We start from the raw sequence: 21,060 nt of genomic DNA on the forward strand, positions 1-21,060 counted from the left end.
ACCTTGATTACTGACCCCATCCTTCCTTCTGGTCCATCTCCAATACTAACCCTACTGGGAACCAGCTCAGCACATCCACAGCTGGCACTGCCCTCCCTACCTCTGAATCCCCTGAGGAATATGAAGTGACACAGAGGGGAGACACTACATCATTCATGCACCTTTACAGTCCCACGTCCAACTAAAACCGAGCCTTGCACAGTCAGCCCATCAAGGGTATCAGCTAAAGGAAGGAACAGACTGCACGGTTGTTCAAATAAGTTCAACCACTGACTGCATGGCTACAGCCTTACATAGTCTAAGCTGACACAGCACCAAGCAAAAGGTGGTGAGACAGGCAGGACCTGGGACCCTTTATGGGAGTGCTTGCATCTGGACAAATGTCTCCTTGAGCAACAAAATACAAAGAAATCGTAGGGACTAAACATACCTGCACACATGGAAAGGCAATCATGAACAGTAAGATACAAAAACACCACAAGCCAACTGCCATTTCTGAGCTGCTGTGAGCAAAGAAGGGAACTATGTACGATCTTGGCACATGGCAACTACAAGACGGGAGGCAGACCACATAAGTCACCCCTGTGGTTCAAACCACCAAACCTCCCCTATCCTCACCCCATTTAAGGAACCAGCCCAATCTTCTCAAAGAGTCAACGGGGCATCAGTCTCTTGTTTTCATACTTTGTGCTGCAGCACAAACCTCAACAAAGCCTTGCTTAAATTTCTCGTCTGGCCTATTATCAATTTCTAATGATTAAAAAGACCAAGGACCCTGGGGAGTAATGTATATGTTATATATCTGGTCTAGAAAGAATCAAATATAGTTTCAGCTTAAGCATGTAACCAAGACATCAATACTCAATGTGTGTATATTAGAATAGAAATTCCCCAATTTCAAACAAAAAAGAAAGAAAAGGAAAATTATGCACTAAGTGAAGAATTAAATTTATTGAGCACTTTTCCACAAATAATAGCTCTGAGGGGGACAGATGCCACAGTCTTTCAAGGATTAAATGGGATCCCATTCAACACATGATCAGCTTATAAAGGCGCCAGAAGTGCTAGCTGGATTTTTCTCCAGGACACAGTCTGATGAAAAAGCTGAAATTAAATGGCCATTAGAGCCATGAAGTGTAGACCCAGAACAGGTTATGCAGGAAAGCATCAATGCCAGAACTGCAGCCAAAGAGACTGACTTCCCAGTGGCTGGTAATGGAAAACCTAAAGTTGCTTTGTGAACATTATAACCTCAGAGACACATTTGACTGGATGTAAAAATCACTGAAGACTCTTAGTGCCTTGAAGTTGAGATCTTTTGCAATCCTATTAGAGTCATTCAGTGTCAACACCATGGGTCCCCCTTCCTCACTTAGAGAAAAATAGAGACCTCTTGGGCCTATGAGGTCATAATAAATCATTCATTTTCACAGAGCTGATTTAATCTTCATTTTAAACAGAAATACTTTAGCACCTACTGTGTGACAGGCCCTTGTCTTTTTTTTTTTTTTTTTAGGCCCTTGTCTTTGTGATAAAAATTATTTACCCCTGACTACTTAGGGACAGTTAGTTTAAAAAAGGAGACAATAGGTACGGTGGGAATCACACGCTTGAAAGGAAAAGGGCAGCTAGAGACAGGCTTAGACATTAAGTAAAATAAGCACAGGAAAAAAATGCAGAGATCAGAAATCAATGAGAAAACATTTGTAGAGTAAAGAATCCATTTTTAAACACAGAGAACTAAGGGAATCTGAGGCCACTCTTCCTGCCCAGGGAACAGGACTTCTCAGCAAGTTCCTCCCCTCCCGACCCAGAGAGGAATCCTAGTCACTCACCCCAGGACTGTGCACCGTCACTGCCTGGTCATCCCAGTCAGCACAGCAGAGGTATCTGTTTGCTTCTCTTGCTTTTAGACATTTTAATCATCCTGCAGCCATCACTGCATGTCAAGAGCCTGTGTTGCTGCTATTTATACTACCGGCCCTAAATGAGCATGGGTCTTATGAAATTTTAACACACTTTACCTAAGAAAAGAAGGGAATACATATATTTTGGAAAGACTGCCAGCTTGGCACTGAAAGAGTTAAACCTCACCTAACTGGCTCACAGTGACCCCACATAAAGGAGGTTTTTAGGTAAAATTCTCCTGTAACTTTAAAAAGTTATTTTTCACTAAACCTTAATTCTTCAGATGCTGACAACGGCCTCTGACACCTTCTCGATGGCCATGGGGAAGTAGAGGGTACTCGAACACCGCAGAACCTCAAACAGCGTCACCACCACAAATACTTGGCGGGCTGTGACCAGGTTTTCCAGGAGCTCACTGGTGATGAAGGTGACAAAAATCATGATTTTGCTCACAGCGAAAAATGATGTCAAATTCATGCCCCTAAGGTAGGAACTTCGCAGAATCTTGGAAATTTCCTGTCTGTAAAAGAGAGTAGGACATAGGTTTTATAAGAAACATCAAAGACATGGATTCAGTTGCCCTGTGTGAGTCCCCCTTTCTAGGGAGTCGACACAGATAAAGATAAACCATTCCTCACATCATGGAGACACTACACAGTGTACACCTGGGGCTCTGCCTGACACCAGGACCACACACTGCATCACCACTTCACTCTTTCAAGTAAGGGGAGGCTTAATGTCATACTTTCAAACTTCTTGGGTCAATCTGACTGGGTTTGAACATTCATCCAACAAACATTCATAATTACAGGTCCTGTGCCAGGCTCTTCACAGAAAGACGCAGCCTGTCCCCTACAGGCACTCATGAACTTGTGGGGAAAGAGAATTAGCAACCACACAATTGGGAGACAATAGACAGAGACGGTCAGCACAGCCCCCATGGGAGCCCAGAGCTGGGATAAGTAACTTGGAGCAGTGGAGTCAAGGCAGATGACACATACATGGACCCTGAAGATGAGCTGGAGTCAGTCACACTTGGAGGAGGCCAGAGAAGTAGGAAGATGAGTGTATTTCCAGCAGAGAGAGGGACCCCCACAAAGGTGAAAAGTGAGAGGTGATCAGGTGGGGTCAGAGAAATGCTCATCAGATATTTAAATAAAAGATGGAAAAACATTCTACAAACATGAAGCAAAACAAAAGGAACAGTATTTTCATAGCTCCATTTAAAATGAATAATAGTGATTCATGAGCTTTCCTGATGGTAAAGTATCTGCCCGCAATGCAAGAGACTCAAGTTCATTCCCCAAGAAGATCCCATGGGGGAGGAAATGACAATCCACTCTAGTATTCCTGCCTGGGAAATCTCATGGACAGAGGAGCCTGATGGGCTACAGTCCATGGGATCACAAAGAGTTGGACATGACCAAGCAACTAAGCATGACAATGGCAAAGAATAGTGATTCATATAGTTCGGTACAGGTACATCCAATCTGTATAATCTCATTTGTGCCCCATCAACATAAATTACAATTTTATTTTGTATGTCATTGTCTCAAATACTAACTATCTTAAAAGCATTGCTTACTAGAACTACTTAGAATTTCATTTATATATATATATATATATATATATATATATATTTCCTTTGAGAAGATGGTAAATGGAAGAACAGGTTAATTGATATCTCCACTATTCTACTGAACCCTCCTGCAACATGTGGGGGATGGAGTGAATAGTAAGTATTTAAGTTCACCTTAATGTGAAGGTGAACTTAAATACTTATTTGGTAAGACATGTAAAGCATTCAGTAGAATAGGAAATAAAGCATGAAAATAAGGGGTGACATCTATATATACAAGCTTACCTTCTCAATCTGGTAATAAGGTCTATAAATGACTTTTCCCAAGCATTCATTTTTATTGTTCTGATGCCAGTTATGACTTCACTCATGGTACTGATCCTGTCATCTGTGAGAGCTGCGGTCTTACTCCTAAGGAGACAGACATGAGAGATGAGCCTCAGTGACCACAGCCCAACTTTTCTTTTCAGCAGTGGTACTGGACACAGAGTAGGGGTGGGGTGGTTTGGGGGTGGTGGTGGCTAGGAATCAAATGATTCTCTACAGCCGTTTTGCACTTAGAACACAGGCAGTTCCTACTCAAAATACAAATGGAGGAAAAGGCTTCAATTAGGAAGTCAACCATTCAGCCCATTTCAAGAAGAAACTTGGAGAACATGAAGTATCGACTAAGGAAGGCCTGAAATGAGTCATATACAAACTGTTTGCTCAAAGAGGTCACAGGCAGGTAGGGAAGGCAGAAAGGCACCTGAATCTACCAGGAAGACAGTGACTGTGCTATAATAAAATAGGAGTGAAGTTCTGGGGAGCAGAAAAGATGGGGCTGTTAATTCCACCAGGAAAGGAGAATAAGAAGAGCTTCAGAGACCTGGTAGCACTGGAACAGGGCCTCGAAGGATAAGGAGCATCTCTCCATGGCAAAGACAGGAAAGGAAATTTCAAATACAGAAAGACACCAAGCACAGACCTGCACACACACAACACACACAAGAGCTCAGTGAGCGTCAAATAGAACAACATCCCCATCACCTGACAACCACCCACCTCCAACCCTCTGGGACCTGCTTCAGGTCTAACTGAGCAGCAGAAGGCTCTTCACCATCAGACACTTTTCTATCACATGTGCTGCTGTAAGTGTGGGGCTTCATAAAGATATAAGGAAGATCAGCCTGGCCCTTGGGGTGCTTATAACTTAATGGAAACATGAACATAATACATGAAAAGGCTCCAACGCAAGCATAACAAAAAATATATACAGCAAAAAATAGGCCTTTAAGATTAGTACTATTAACAATACTTAAATAACTTGGATATGGGTGAATTCTGATGAAGGACATTTTACTTACTTAGATATGGTGCCAAGAGGAGACAGTGAATGCCTTCACTGTTCCTGTTTCAGGACTTCTTTCAGTTTAAGGCTGGAGACTCAACTAGCTAAGCCTATAGGGTCTATAACCCACACAATGCGACCAGAGAAGGCATCTGTCTTGTTTTTTAACAAAAGCATCAAGAAGGCTGTGGATATTACCATTTACATATTATCAATTTTTAAAACCAGTGTTTCTCTTACCGAAGTGATGAAAACAACTTCCCGAAGCAGCTTTGCAAAAGCAGAAGCATAATGAGAACCGCCATCCCAGCAAGACACGACATTCCTATTTCCATCCAGAGCAGGGTGGTCACTGCGATAGCCTGCAGTGGCCCCACCCACAGATAGTGCAAGAGCATCGTTACCTTAAGAGAGAAAGTCAAAGCCATCTTGGGATGGTATAAAAACAAAACCAGGGACACAGTATAGAAACAATTTGCTCTGAAGAAACAGACAGGAACCTAAACAGCAATAATCTCAGTGAGTTTTAAAACCTGCTGAAGCAGAAACCCAAGCATTAACTCCAGATGACACTGTTCAAGGGCAACACATGGCCAATCTAAGGTATGTCCAGAGAAAACCCGACCAATAGCACTGAAGGAAGATGTTGATTTTGTCTACACCACGGATGAGCTCAGGGTTTTCTCAAATGCTTCTAGTCCCAGAGTTTAGTCCCCATCTCCCCTGGGACTCCCCAGCCTCCCAGAAACCCTATATTATGGTACCTACCACTCTCTCCAGTAATTACTTTTGTATTTACCTCCCTGATAGGCTGTGTCTTCTATAGGGCAGAAACTAAGCTTTGTTCATCCCCAAAACTGAGTAGGGGTCTTACTTCAGGTTTGATGAATGAATACTTGAAAGAGAAGTGTCTAGTGGAACACAGATCTAACCAACAGCTACAACACCCTGGGTCATGTGATCTATTCATAAGGTCAGTGGAAAAAAGACTGGGGAGACAACAGAGGGTAGGTTGTGTCTGGCTGGGGGCCACCCACTTGGCATATTCCTCGCTGGCTCCCTATGCAGCAGGCACTGAACAGGGCTCAGGAGAAAGACCAATCCCTGCCCACCAGGTCTTCATCATCCAGAGGAAGAGGAAGACAGTCTAGCAACACCTACACCACGTGCCAAGAAGGGCCACTCCAGGAGGACCCCAGGGACACTAACCAAGCTGGGCAAGAACACTGCTGCCTATTTATTATTAGAAAAACAAAACTCTCATTTACAGAACAATACATAAAATTACATCTGAACCGTACACAGAGAAATGAAAGTTCAATAAATAGAACCTTCGTCTTACATCATCAATGGAATCCTGGCCCACACCAAATCCTGGCGCCCCAATAAGTTGAACTCAGTGAGAAGGATAGGAAATGGAAAGAATCCCTCAGGGGCAGCTTACCTGGTCAAACCTGCTCACATCGTTGGACAGCAGGTTGACTATCTGGCCTGTGGTGGTCTTCCCCATGGCCAAGCTACTCAGGTGAAGGGCCTGAAATGAGAGAGGGAGACAGAGATCCGGATTCCTAAGGTGATACCAAGTCATCTCAGAACATAACACAATGGAGCATGTGTTCTGGGGTCCTGAGTGGTGTCAGCAGGTGGAGGATGACCCCTGACAGCGGGGCTCTAGGGACCCTCATTCAGCCGTTAACTCCTCAGTGTGGTGGCAGCCCTGCCTTCAAGGACGGCAAAGGGAGGAGCAGGAGGAAGAAGCAAAATCCCCCCGGCCTGTTTCACAAGGGTAAAGGGTGTAGGTTTGCACTTAAGAGACAATGAAACAATTTTAAGCCAAATTAGATGAGCATAGAGAGGCTGCCTTAAGGAAAGAAATTTGGAGACTTGGACTATCTAAATCTGGGCTCAATCATTAATTCTGTGGGTGAAAATATTTAAACACTTTGGGCTTAGTTTGTTCATTCCAAAATGAGCAAGTATAATGTTCAAAACATTGTTCCTGTGAGGAAACTGTGGTCTTAACATCAGTCTGCTGACTTAACAAAAACACAACCCGTGTTGCACAATCACTTTATTTGGTAAGAAAAATGCCCTAGAGATCTGAGGAACCTGAAAAGACACCAGGAGTTGCTTTAACAGACCACCAACTAGAGACACTGATTTGTCATAGTTTATAAAAATGTTTTTATAAACTCTGTTTATAGTTTGTATAAACAAGTTAAAGAAGAAAACCAATGATCAAGTGAGAATGTAAAATGATATAACCACAATGGAAGAGAATATGGAAGTTCCTAAAAAAATTAAACATGAAATTAGCATACAATACAGCAATTAAACTACTAAGGATATACTCAAAAAAACTAAAAATACAAACTTGAACAGATAATTTGTACACTCATATTCACAGCAGCAATGTTCACCATAGTTAAAAGGTGGAAACAACTGTCCATTGACAGATGAGCGAACACACAAAATGTTCTATAGACCTATAATGGAATATTGTTCAGCCTTAAAAATGAATTAAATTCGGACACCTGCCACAGCATGGAGGAACCTTAAAGATATCATGTTACAGAACATAAGCTAGACACAAAATGACAAACAGTGTACTAGTCCACTTACATGAGGTACTAAAGAAGCCAAATTCATAGACAGAAGTAGAATGGTGCTGGATGAGGGGAGAGGGGCTGCGGAGTTAGTGTTTAATGATTATGGAGGTTTAGTTTGGGAAAAAGTTCCAGGGATGAATAATGGTGATAGCCACAGAACAATGTGAATGTACTTAATGTCACCAAATGCTGCAGTTAAAACAAATGAAAGTGGTAAACTTTATGTTGTGTATACTTTACCACAATAAAAAAATCAATGATCAAAAGCCAAAAGTAACTTTACCAAATCTGTGGCAATGTATTAATAACTAAATGGCAAGTCATTTTTATACACGATACCTCTCACAAGATCATTCAAGATTCAGCTGAAAAGAAGATGAAAATGCTGAATGGGCCATTTTAGGAGTGGAAGACATGCAGCCTTAGAGATCTCCTGGAGACATGACCCAGCCTGGAATCCACGATGTAGACAAGTTACAACTACAAGCTTAGCAGTCATCCCATTTCTAACACCCAATCTGATTCTTGCCCAGGACCAGGGATCAGGAGGTGGGGCCTGAGCATGAACCACAGACGTTCAGAGGGGCCTTTCAGAGCTGCTCGGCAGCACCAGCTTTGCCCTAAGGAATCAGCCCACCTGTGACCTGCAAAGAAGTAGTGTCTTGTTTCTATAACAGCAGGACTCTAGATGCAAGGCTGTGCATGAGGAAATTTGTCTTTCCCAGGTTTCTGGAATTTCAGGTTATGTCGACGGTGTAATTTCCACAATCCCTGACTTCATATAGGGATAAACTTTTAGGTAAAATCAAGCCAGCAAAGGAACTTCTTGGGAGATGTTTACATTCACATAAGCCAATGTGCCAGGTCAGATCACATTTGCAAAAGGCAAGATTTCAAAGTGTTAGAGGGAAGAGGAAGAAAAACAGGTGGACAATTGCTCACCTGTGCAGCAAAGAGTGAGCTTTGACTAAACCATCAGCTCACACCTAACTAAAGGTTTTCGTAATGCAGTTCTGGTAAAATTTCATAATTATTATGAGAGTTATGGAGAAGGAAATGGCAACCCACCCCACTATTCTTGTTTGGAGAATTCCATGGACAGAGGAGCCTGGCAGGCTGCAGTCTATGGGCTCACAGAGTCAGACACGACTGATTGACTATCACTCACTTGAGAGTTAAGCATGATCAGAAATGACAAACATTTAGCCAATTTGTAGGGAAATCTGAGTATCCATGTTCAAAATGGTTGAAGATGCAACAGAATAACAAAGATGATGATAAATGACAATGAAGACAATGAAGACTGACTGGAGTGTGCAGGCACCACAGCAATTTCCTCACCACCTAGAAGGAAACCAATTCAGATGCTGCTGCCAAATAAGACCGTGAGATGCCAGGTCTCCAGGTTCACACAGTCCTGGGATGTACAAGACTCTGCTCAAGGAAAGATGAGACAACATCTCACTTTCTGCTGATAGAAGTATTCCAAAGAAACAGAAGCTCTAGGGAAATAGCAACTAGATAAAAGAAGCAATATTTTCAATTTAAACGGTTTGGTTTTATCTTTCAATGAGGATTTTACTAATAAAAATTATATATGTTTAAGTACCAAAAGATACTTTGATACAAATACACACTGGGAAATGACTACTATAGTAAAACCACTTAAAGTATCCACTATCTAATATAGTTATCCTATTTTACATGTGTAGTGACAACACTTAAGATCTACTCTCTTGGAAATTTTCAAGGTTACAATACAGTCAAATAAGGATTTTTTTTTTTTTTAAAGTAAACAGTCTAAGGTAAAGAGGTATCCAAGATCAAGTTTATACAGAGCCCTTCAGCTCCTGACGCTGATATATCTGAGATACCTAAAATCCTTATTCCTCTTATATTAGTTTCAGTTCAGTTCAGTTGCTCAGTTGTGTCCAACTTTTTGCAACCCCATGTACTGCAGCATGCCAGGCTTCCCTGGCCATCACCAACTCCTGGAACTTGCTCAAGCTCATGTCCATCAAATCAGTGATGCCATTCAATCATCTCATCCTCTGTCATCCCCTTCTCCTCCCACCTTTTACTAGTTTAGACCAGGGCAAACTATGGAATAATTTCATGGCATTCCTCAATACAAAATCACTGAACACATTAAATCAGTTCTTATTAAAAGTGCTATGATGCATAGTAAAGATAAGAGGAAATATTGTATTATAAAAGCTTAAGTGAAGAGCAATAAATTCTCTCTGAGTGAAAGTCGCTCAGTCATGTCCAACTCTTTGTGACCCCATGGCCTATATAGTCAATGAACTTCTCCAGGCCAGAATACTGGAGTAGGTAGCCTTTCCCTTCTCCAAGGGATCTTCCCAAACCAGGGATCGAACCCAGGTGTCCTACATTGCAGGTGGGTTCTTTACCAGTTGAGCCACAAGGGAATGGATAAAACTGTATATAATTTCAAGTTTTATTTCAAATATCCTACTAATTTCTTTAATACCATTAATAGCAATCACATCTATAGAATATAGTGAGGCTATATTTGTCATGAATTCTCTTTACATTTTTCTCTAATTAACATGATTACATTGAATATAACTAGATGTGTCATTTAAAATCATAGTTATTCCCTTTCTCAAATACATCCTCTGCTTCTAGTCAGAGATTTATAGATCCAATCTCTGAAGTTCACTTTTAAATAAATATTTGATGTAAATTAAGCTTTTAATGAGCAACAAAATTTTTCTTTAAATAGCACCATAGGATTTAGGCATGAAGACATTGAAAATCAACTTGATACCTTTGATACTTATTTTTGAATAGTACTTTAATATTTTTAAAATATAATTTCGTATTAATTTTTTAATTAATTTATTTTTTATTGAAGGATAGTTGCTTTACAGAATTTTGCTGTTTTATGTCAAACCTCAATATGAATCAGCCATAGGTAGACATATATCCCCTCCCTTTTGAAACTCCCTCCCATCTCCCTCCCCATCCTACCCTTTAGGTTGATACAGAGCCCCTGTTTGAGTTTCCTGAGCCACACAGCAAATTCCTGTTGACTATCTATTTTACATATGGTAATGTAAGTTTCCATGTTACTCTTTCCATACATCTCACCCTCGTCTCCCCTCTCTCCATGTCCACAAGTTTATTCTCTATGTCTGCTTCTCCATTGTTGCGCTGTAAATTATAATTTAATATTAATTTAATACTACAAATTTAGTGAGTATTATGTAACAGCCTATAGCTAAAAGTTATCAAGGGCAGCCCTCACTTGATCTCAAAGAAAATTTTCATTATTTATTGCTAAAGTTTGCCTCAACAACAACAAATTCAGCTTGATGCAAATAGCAAGCTTCTCTATGAAGGTGTAAATGATTACAGTTATAAAATTTTTAGAACTTTCCCTAAAGGTTTCTGATCCCTCAAGGGAGGTGCACACTGTGGAACCAAGTGACACTCACCTTGCGGTAGATCATATGGCACACGGCTACTCTCAGCCTCATCCCCACATGCTGAATATGATAGAAGTACAAGTGGTGCAGAACGGCCCACACGAACACGCAGGCGCTCAGCCCTGCTGCATAGCCATAGGCTTCGTGCAAAGCGGCAGAATCATTGGGATCGTAGTTTTCAACATAACTAACCATTTTCCCCAAAAATATGGGTTGCACTACTCTGGTGCCTTCCTAAAAGAAAAGAAAAGAAAAGAAAAAAAAAATACCTTAATTAGAAATGTCAATTTTTCTTAACACAAGATTTACTTTTAGCATTAGAAAATGCTACATTGGTGGCTTATTTAAAAGAAAAATATGTAGATCCTCTATCTCCTATAAGATAAGCAGGCAACAGTCTTAACCTTACAGCAAAATTTTACATTCAAAGATAGCAAAGCCTTAGTACATTGTGCTTAGTACACTGTGGATGCTCAGTAAATGTTACAACCAGGCTCAATAGCAACTGAGCCTTAAGATGAATAAGGGAAAAGGTGGCAGAAGAAGAGGAAGAAATCTGCTTCCATATGAACAAGCCTGCTGGCAGCCTGCCCCTGTCCCCTGTATTCTTAATGTCCCAGCCCAATAGAAAGTCAACCTGGTTCACATATGGGAGACACACTTTCATCACCTTCTTCATGAATCTTTATGAACTGAGACCTTGGCACAAACACACCCACTCTTTTCCACTCCAAATTCCACATGTCTGTAGATCAAGGGAATGGAAACCAGCTTCAGTTAGAGTACCACAAAGAAACCGGGCTTGGCAGCTCTGCAGGCTCTCAGCTCCCGGGAGCACTGTCTCACTATGTCTCTACCTTCTAGAAGTTGGAATGTTCCTTGGAGTAAAAAATTATACGTGGTGGAGGCCAAGCTAAAAAATCGTGTCTTCCATTGTCCTGCATCCACCATCCACTGCAGTTGGTGGTTTGGAAGAAATGTTCCAAATCACCTCTTCCCCAAGGCTAAACCAATTGACTCAGGCTGCACTGAGGTTTCCACCCTGAGTAAGACTTAGGGAAAGCAAGCTTCTTTTCCAAAGAAAAAGGCAAAGAAACAGCAACACCTACCTACCCTTACAAACAGCCACTCTACCCCACAACCTACTTCCTCTCTCTAGTCACTCCTTGAAGGTTCCCTTCTTCCCAGGTCCCTTTCCTTCTCCACCATCAAGGAAAACCACTCAATGAATCCAAGTCACCAAAAGTAAACACCTTGGCCCTTAACATCATTTCCTCCACAGACTTCTCAAAAGACAAAATGCCAAAATTTTGGAAATCTTTCAGGAACAGAGCTTTTCCTCTTTGGCAATCCTGCATTACTAACACAGACAGGGGAAGCAACTGACAGGTTTGCTTTGATAACTTCTTCTGTCTGTCTGAAGTGGAGGAACCCACACACAAGAGAAAGAGAAGGAGAACACATAACACCAAACACCAAAAAAACTAGCCATTTTCTGCTCAGCCAACCAGTGTCTGATCAGGATATTTACCAAAAGATGGCTCAGTCCCTCATATGGGCGTCTCATTAAACCTCAGCATTCCTGTCTTGTTCTACACACATGCACACATGCATGCACACACACACATGTTTACACGCTGTACCAACTGCTACTCCTTCCATGAAGTCATGGAAATTTTCATCTACCATAGAGGATAAAGGGAACACTATTTAGTTGAAGAAGTATAAGTAAGATGATCAGACCTGAGTAAAATGTTCTGATACATTTCCACCATGTCTTGTCATCCATCCCAAGAGGCATAAGAGAGCTCATTGAAGAGTGGATTGGCATACAGTGGATCGTTAAGCACATTGTTTATAGAGTTTCCTGAGATGGAAATGTGGAGGCCCACACAGAGAAGCAAGAAGGTCAAACTGTACATGTGGGCAGTCCCAGCCCAGGTGCCGACAAGGGCAGTCCAGTGCTGCAGCCACAAACCACCAGAAGCCCAGCAGTGATATCTGCCATCCCAGACTTCCATGAAATTTGTGATTCTCTTTGGGAATCACTGTTTCCTGTTACTCAGCTCTCCATATGAGCCTAACGTCCTTGTAATTACAGGAGAAACAAGAGTAATGGTACTCACCAAAGAGAATATGGATAAATGCAACAAATCCAGCAAAAAAGAGTGTAAATAAAGGCAGGTCACTACAGCCTGAACATATCTGGATTTTTTCACTGAGAAACCCTACTTGATAACCCAGCTGAGGGACTTCCCTGATGGCCCAGTGGCTAAGACTCCACAGTCACAATGCAGGGGAACTGGGTTCATTCCCTGGTTGGGGAACTAGATCGCACATGCTGCAACTAAGACCTGACACAGCTAAATACATAAATACTAAAAAAAAAAAAAGAAGAAGAAGAAGAAAAAAACAGTTGAATCAACAGCCTCAATAAGGTATAATGCCAGTTCATGGCATGAGTGGAAGATTCCACTCATCTGTCAATTCTTTTTTTTCCCTTGATAATGATTATTCTTTATTTGGAATATAAGTTTTCAAAAAAATAAAGGTTTTCAAACATGAACTGTCACTTTTATCTGATGTAATTTGAGGGGAGAGTCATTTGTTACTCTTAAGCACTATTTTTGGACTTCCTCTGATGGCTCAATGGTAAGGAATCCATCTCAATGCAGGAGACACAGGAGATGCAGGTTTGATCCCTAAGTTGGGAAGATCTTCTGGAGGAGGAAATGACAATCCACTCCAGGATTCTTGCCTGCCTGGAGAATCCCATGGACAGAGGAGCCTGGCCAGCTATAGTCCATGGGGTCACAAATAATCAGACACAACTGACTGACTGTGCACACATGCACAACTTTGCCTCCAGCAAGGAGCAGTCTTGGCAATTCAGAGAAGTAATGAAAAGTATAACGTCCAAGGAATTTCCATTCTGGCGTAAGTTGCAACTATTGAAAATAGAAAATTGATACTATATTCTACATGAAAAATAACAGCAAGTAAAGAACAATTTTCTAGTAATTTCTCTCAAAAAAATAGAAAACAAAATAGAGAATAGCACAAAACTGTGAAAACAAAACCCCAAAGCCCATAAAGAGAATAAGAATACACATATTAAATATGATTCTTCAAAGCTTCCAGAACACACAGGGGAGAAGTGACTGAGGCCATCAAAGGTAGACCAAGTAAATCCATGCCCTCCACATACAAGGAAAGGTTAGAGATGAAGTCATTTAACAGGACAGCTGGCAGCAGCATTTGTAATCTGTGAGTGTTTCCATTTCTGGCATTTGGTAAAACTGGCTGAGGCAAACCAGGTGAAAGATTTTCCAGCTACCAGAAGATTATCCTGCATATGCTCAATGTTCTGTTCCAAGTTTTAACTCCAAATGAAATGGTGGCATGAATCCCCAGGAAAGGTCCAATTTCAGAAGACGCTGCTTGCCTTGGAGAGTCTCAGAGAGGCAAGGAGTGGCTCTGACTCACCCTGAGGACACAGACCTGGTGGCAGCCATTCCCGGAAGCTGCCCCTACATGTGTACACTAGTGTGGGCAGACACCACCAAGGAATTCCCTCATCTGTACATTCCCGGTTCTCACCTTCAACTGATAAGAAATAAAACAACTGAGAAACTATTCATTATGAACAATGAAACTAACCAGATTAAAACATTCTGGATAAGCAAGAACAAGGTCAAACACTGCCCCCTTAAACTCTTCCTCTTTGACATCAATCTATGACCACATGTATATTATTTCCACAAACCAATTGAGAATACAGTTCTTATTTTTTCACAAGAGTTCTTCATAACTCTGAGATCATAAAGGATCTTTAAAAAAGCCTAATTTAATATTACAACATCCATTATTTAGGATTCTCTGAGAGTCTGAGTCTCTGAGGCAGAATTTTTTTGGCCACGCCATGGGGCATGCAGAATCTTAGTTCCCTGACCAGGGATCAAATACCAAGGCATCTGTATTGGGGGCATGGAGTCTTAACCACTGGACTGCCAGGGAAGCTCTAGTTAGACATTTCTTGACAGAGTCTTTGGTATTCAGCATCCTGAAAGCACCTGACATTGGATTCCACCTCTTGCTTCTTAGGGTAACTTCTTGCATGGCTAGGTTAGATGCTAGAACTCCTGTAGTGGGTAGAATTACTCCACCATGTTAATGTACTTGAAACATTTCTTACCCAGCTTCCCCATATCTCTTTCATGGAAGAAAAAAAAAATCTCACAAAAATAGAAACAAGCTATCAAAGAAAAATGCTTGAGTGAAACATTCAAGCAGAAAAGTGTAAGCTTATAGGAAAAATTGAGTAGGCATTTAATCTTTAGAACTGGGAGAAAGGTGACAAAACATAGAGTTGAGAAAAGTCCAGAGATAAGGAGGAAAAGCAGTGAATCTGGGGAAATCATAGTCTTAGGATTCTAGATATCCTAGCCTTCGCTCATCTTTTACACCGTGGTCTTCATCCTGACTGCACCTTAGCATCACCTGGGAAGGGATAAGTGCACTCTGACGCCTGAGGCCCAGCCTCCAAAAACTGATTTAGATTCAACTGATTAGGGTGGAGCCTGAAGATTCCTCTTCCTGTAGATTCTGGATGCAGAAACTAACCCCATGTAGGCATCTGCTAACCTCTATTCTTGCACTGTTACGGCATCTGAGCCTGGAATGATTACCGACCTGCTCTGAAGGAGTTACAAGGATCACAAAGAGTTTTAGCCAGAGTCCCATGGCATATTTCATGTTTCTAGAAAAATCTTTATAAACCCAAGTCCAGAGATTACAGTGACAAAATCAAAATTTTTCATTCTGCACAGTAGGAAAAATAAAATGTTCATAAAAGACATTTAAAAATATTAATAAAAAGAGGAATCAAAATTAACCTGGAAAGTTACCTCTAAAAGGAGAAGGAGAATTAGAATAGAGCTAACAAGGATATCAGCCTTCTTTAAAAATAGACTTTTCTTGATTTTGGAATCATGAAAACATTATACAGAATTATAATTATAAAACAATTAATTTTTTTAAAAAGCATTTTCTAAAACTTTAGAGTAAAATTAAGCAAAAGTACCTAAATATATATCCATCTTGTTGGTTGGCAGAACCATACAAAAAAGAACTATCAAAAGTAGTTTTAAACAAAATAATTTGAAAGCACATTCTCTGTGTGATACACCCACCTGAAGAGGGAGGTGGGATGGGGGACCGGGATGGGGAATACGTGTTAACTCTATGGCTGATTCATATCAATGTATGACAAAACCCACTGAAAAATTAAAAAAAATTAAAAAAAAAAAAAGACAAAATGAACTGTAAAAAAAAAATAAAATCTTAAATTGCTTTCAATAGTCACATTATAAGGTAAAACAAATGAAAAATCATGTTGATATCATTGAGAATTGGGCTTAGACATGGGACAAAGAATAGGTGATGGGAGAAAAGAGATACAGATGTAAGAGCAATAGGATGAAGTATAAACACAAGCTCTTCATCTGACTTGGGTTGGAAACACCCATATAAACATATTTGTTTACCTTAAAAAATGTATTCTTTGTCCAATGAAAAAGCTAAGAAACAAAAACCAAGAGCAATAAGCACCTCTAGCACTCAGACTTTAGTCTTTAAATACCATTTCACATTAAAATAAGCCGGGGCTGCTTGGAGAAATGGATGATTCCAGGGCTGGAGCAAATGCTGTACAAAATGAGTTAGAAACACCCTGTCACACCAGAAACCAAAAAAACAAAACAACAAAAAAAACTAACAAAGACTTCTAGAGTATGTGCAAAAGACTTAGGACCCAACCTGAATAGACTCCCACTGCCCAAAGATGGCCAAAGTTGGCACAAGCACAACAAATGAAATGGACTGAAGCAGATCAGAAATGCTAAAATCCATGAGCTCAAACTGACATTCACAAAACCAAACCAAACAAACAACAGCAAAAACTCAGTAGTTCCAGAGGAGAACCAACTCATCATTTTGAAAACAGGTTTAAAAAGTGAAAAAAAAAAACCAAAAAACTACTTTCCCCTACTCTTCCTATAAGTACCTAATTCAGGGTTAACCAAAGAGCTTACAATATCCCCATTTTGCAACCCTTAATGAATTATTGGACTTTGAGCAAGGATCATGAATAGCTCCTAACATCACACACACACACACACATACACACACACAAAAGATGTTATGTACCTCATAAGGGAGGTATACAACCCTACCTCCTACATAGACAAAAGGGGTGAAAAAAATCCAAGTGAGTTAAATCAAACTTCTAGACCTAAACATCAACGAAGGTGCCACAGAAACATGTTAACTGACACACGGGGAGAAGCAAACAGCCAAATCCAGGCTGTGGGAACCTCTACAGGACAAACAACCTAGAGACACAGGGTGGAGGGGAACAGAAAAGCAATCTGTATAACCTATATCAGCCAAATGTACCTTATTTAACACTGCTTCCAACAGAAGAGGGGAAAAGACAACTGGGAGCATGGGCTAGATACTGGTGATATTAAGTTAATATTTATGCATAATAATAATTATGTTTATGCTAAATACATTTAGTGGGAAGAGATGTCACATCTTTTAAAGATACATACTAAAATATTTATGGATAAAAATGATATGATGCCTTGGAACTGCTTTAAAATAATTTTGGGAAGTGAGGGTGAGTTTCAGATGAATCAAGACTGCTCATTATGGCAATTATTGAAGCTGACTTAGGGCGACAACTGGGACAACCAAATGAGCTACAACAGCTCAGAGTGCTATGAAGCCAACATAAAGGAAGAGTTTTTCATCACTTTTATTATTAGAAGTCCTGGTAAGAGATTTACTCTATTCTTAATGGCAAAGCCTGGTTTTACAAAGGGCTTGGAAAACTCATTGTTGCTCACAGGCAATCACAGTGGAACAAAAACTCTTGAGAAAAGTCATATGTAAAGCCAAATTTTCTAGACTATAATTAAACTTTCACTTCTAAGCAGATTCCTAAAATGTTTAACCATTATGAATGCAATCTTTTAAAAAGAGTCTTCTACTTCCCTGACTACATAAAGAAAATGGATTGAGGTGGTGGAGGGAACAAGTGAAACAGGTGAAGGAACTTAAGAAGTACAAACTCCAAATTATAAAATAAGTAAAAGGGGATGGGGACAAAAAATTAATATATAAAATTGTAAAAAATAAATAAATCACAGGATTATGACATACAACATAGGAAATATATTCAATAGTATTGGAATAACTTTGCATGGTGACAGTTGGTAACTGAACTTATCATGTACTGTATAAAATATTAAACCACTAATGATATACACCAGAAACTAATATTACATTGTAAGCCAATCATACTTCAATTTTAAAAGTTCCTTTAATTTTACATTAAAAACTTACATATGCTTAGAAAAAGAAAAGAAGGTGGATATAAAACCCTCATTTATAACTCAAGGTCATCACTGTGGATATTACTAACACCTAATGGCTAACGCGACGCTCTCAGGAACCAGCAGGGCGCACAAGGCAGGTCTGCTCTGCAGGTCCCCTTCTGCTTGGCTCAGTGCCCACTCCTCCTCTCCCCTGCTGTGTGGCCCTCAGTGGTTGCTCTCAGCCCACAGTATCTCTGCCACCAGCTGCCACTCCTCAGCCTCCTGGGTTGAGCAAAGTGAGGGACACATGGAAGAAAAGGATGGGAATAAATGCAAAGACCACTCCTGGGGAACCAGCCCTGAGTCCAGGCACAGAGCCCACTGTAGGACGCAGAGGATTCTGTTTACTTCTTGCCCATCAGCTGAGCTCCAGAGTGAAGATTTACACAAATATGTGCTTCCCAGCCTCCACCTGGACCAGAGACCACCAGCAAAAGTGGCCTCAGACAAAGGCCAAGTGATTGGACAAGGCTGGGCCACATCTAAGGGTCCTGGGAAGAGGACATAGCTCCCGGCCACACCTCCCCTCTCAGGGGAAGGGACTGGGTGAACCCACTCTGGCTCTCTGAGGTCACCCCACTCACACACCAGCAGTGGAGACCTCACCTCTCAGAGAGAAGCCCTGATGACCTGGGAGGTGGTCTCTGTGACTCAGGCCCAGGCAGAGGCTTCAGGCTCCCCCTCTCCACCCTGAGGGCCCTGGGCAGGCAGAGACCTGTCCTCCCCACCCCCAGTACCCATGGAGGTGCACACAGGGGCCAGGCGTGCTGGGAACTCTCCGGCTGCTCTGTTCTAATTAGGGGTGACCAGCAAGTACTCCTTAGTCTGGTACTTGTTTCTCTGAGAGGTAGAGATACACCTCAGTTCTCACAGGACAGCCCATGGAATTCTCCAGGCAAGAATACTGGAGCGGGTAGCCTTTCCCTTGTCCAGGGGATCTTTCCAACCCCGGGATCAAACCCAGGTCTCCCTCATTGCAGGCAGATTCCTTACCAGCTGAGCTATCAGGGAAGCCCTTCTCATAGGACAGAGGTTTTCACATCTCAAAATCCTAAAACCCTAAAAGCCTCACTCTGGACTGGCGGCACCCTGCTTTTTCCCACTGGTGCCGCCAGGAGTACCTGTGATGCCCCGCTTGTGCTGTGGGTGGTAAGAGCACACTGCTTGGGATCATGGAGGATGCACAGGGCGCTCTGTGCACCTGAGGGGTTAAAAGAGGGCTGGAGATTCAAAGGAAACATGTTTGTGTTTTAGAAAATCCTGGGCTGAGTTTAGATCTTCCACCATCTAAAATATAAAGAACAACAAGCAGTATAGATTGATCACAACATGGGAAGCTGCTTCAGAAGATCAATTATTTAACTAACTAGTACTGCTACTGGTACTAGTAGTACTACCACACAGATGAGCCCCTACTTTTACTTCCTCTACTGCCCACTTCTCTGCCATGAACACCCAGCGACCAACCCCATGAAGGGGTCCAGGACTCTACCAGTTGCAACTTATGCAACCCCAGGCCTGGCCTTCCTGGATCCCCAAGAGGAAAACTTTGAAATCAACACTCCCAGCACCACTGTGGGGAGGATTCTGTCTCAGGAAGAACCCCAGATCCTGTGGCCTCTCCCTCTATGTCTGCTTCTCCCATGAGCTGCCACAGCCAAGACCCAGGACTCATTAAAATGAGATCCATCCAAGGCTTAGTGACCCCACTCAAGGGGTTAACAGCCCAGGACAGCAAGAAAAACCAGCAACTCAGTTCAAACCCAGCCACATGGGCTCTGCTTTGCCTCCTTGACTTTAAGATTCTTTAGCATCTGGTACCAAAGAGAAACTAGAGAGCCAGGGACAGCAGAGAAAGACCTGCTCCAGGATATGATCCAACATTAAACCCTGAGGTCACTCACCCAACCAGGCATCTGGCATGAGTCACAGGCACACACCGAGGCCCCAGGGTTTCCTGATAAGCAGAATTCATGAGAGCTCTGCTGTGTGAGGTCAGGAAATCCTGCAGAAACAGGCCACACCAGCTTGCCACCTGTGTATTTCATACAGAGACTTACTGTGACTACGTAGAAATACCATCACTGGGACAGTTGCACACGGGACAAAGAAGGGCTGGGACAGCCTGACAGGCTCCTGCTCCCTCTCCCACCCCCTGCCCTTCACAAGGCACTGCAGCATCTAGGTGGTCAGAGCCCTCTCTAAGGTGGCACTCTGCCCCACATATCTGTCCACCCTCTGGCACAATGGCCATTCCTCTTCTGACATCAGTGACAACTCCATCCCCCAGGACCACCCAGTCCCCTGGGAGCTGACAGACTCTCCGTATCTCCAGTTGTGTGGGGCGGACTTCACCTGCCCAGCTGCCCACTGCCCGCAGTGCCCTTCAGTACAGCACAGCCTTTAAACAAGAGCCACGCTGCCCATCTGTGAACCACCTGGCCCACTCACCTCATCCCCAACACAATGGACTGAGGATAACTCACCACCTTCTCCACCTAAAACACCCCTTTCACAGCAACTGCATCTTCCATCCCTCCTGCTTTCACACACTCACAGCCCGCCCGTGTCCCTAAGGCAGCGCTAAGGGACCACGGAGAGCACGAGCCACCCAGGGGGTTCTGCAGCGGGCCTCCAGCAGGCTCAGCCAGAACACGGGGCTGTTGGCACTGTGTCCCCAGGTGGACTGTCCTCTGGGGGGTCTTCACCCAGGATCTTCAGGGTCACGGAGGTCACT

The 21,060-nt window shown here is 42.1% G+C and overlaps 1 protein-coding gene across 1 annotated transcript in view; it reads right to left on the reverse strand.

The window, feature by feature from the left end:
- LOC136144153 (ATP-binding cassette sub-family C member 4-like) overlaps window positions 1-21,060 on the reverse strand; it is a 156,855-nt gene that overhangs the window by 129,083 nt on the left and 6,712 nt on the right. The window contains 5 exon segments of the mRNA XM_065901811.1: window positions 2,179-2,428; window positions 3,773-3,898; window positions 5,058-5,221; window positions 6,262-6,351; window positions 10,891-11,115. Coding sequence (XP_065757883.1) covers window positions 2,179-2,428; window positions 3,773-3,898; window positions 5,058-5,221; window positions 6,262-6,351; window positions 10,891-11,115 — 855 coding nt within the window.

The sequence above is a fragment of the Muntiacus reevesi genome, chromosome 11, assembly GCF_963930625.1.
Source record: "Muntiacus reevesi chromosome 11, mMunRee1.1, whole genome shotgun sequence".
NCBI classification, from domain to species: domain Eukaryota; kingdom Metazoa; phylum Chordata; class Mammalia; order Artiodactyla; family Cervidae; genus Muntiacus; species Muntiacus reevesi.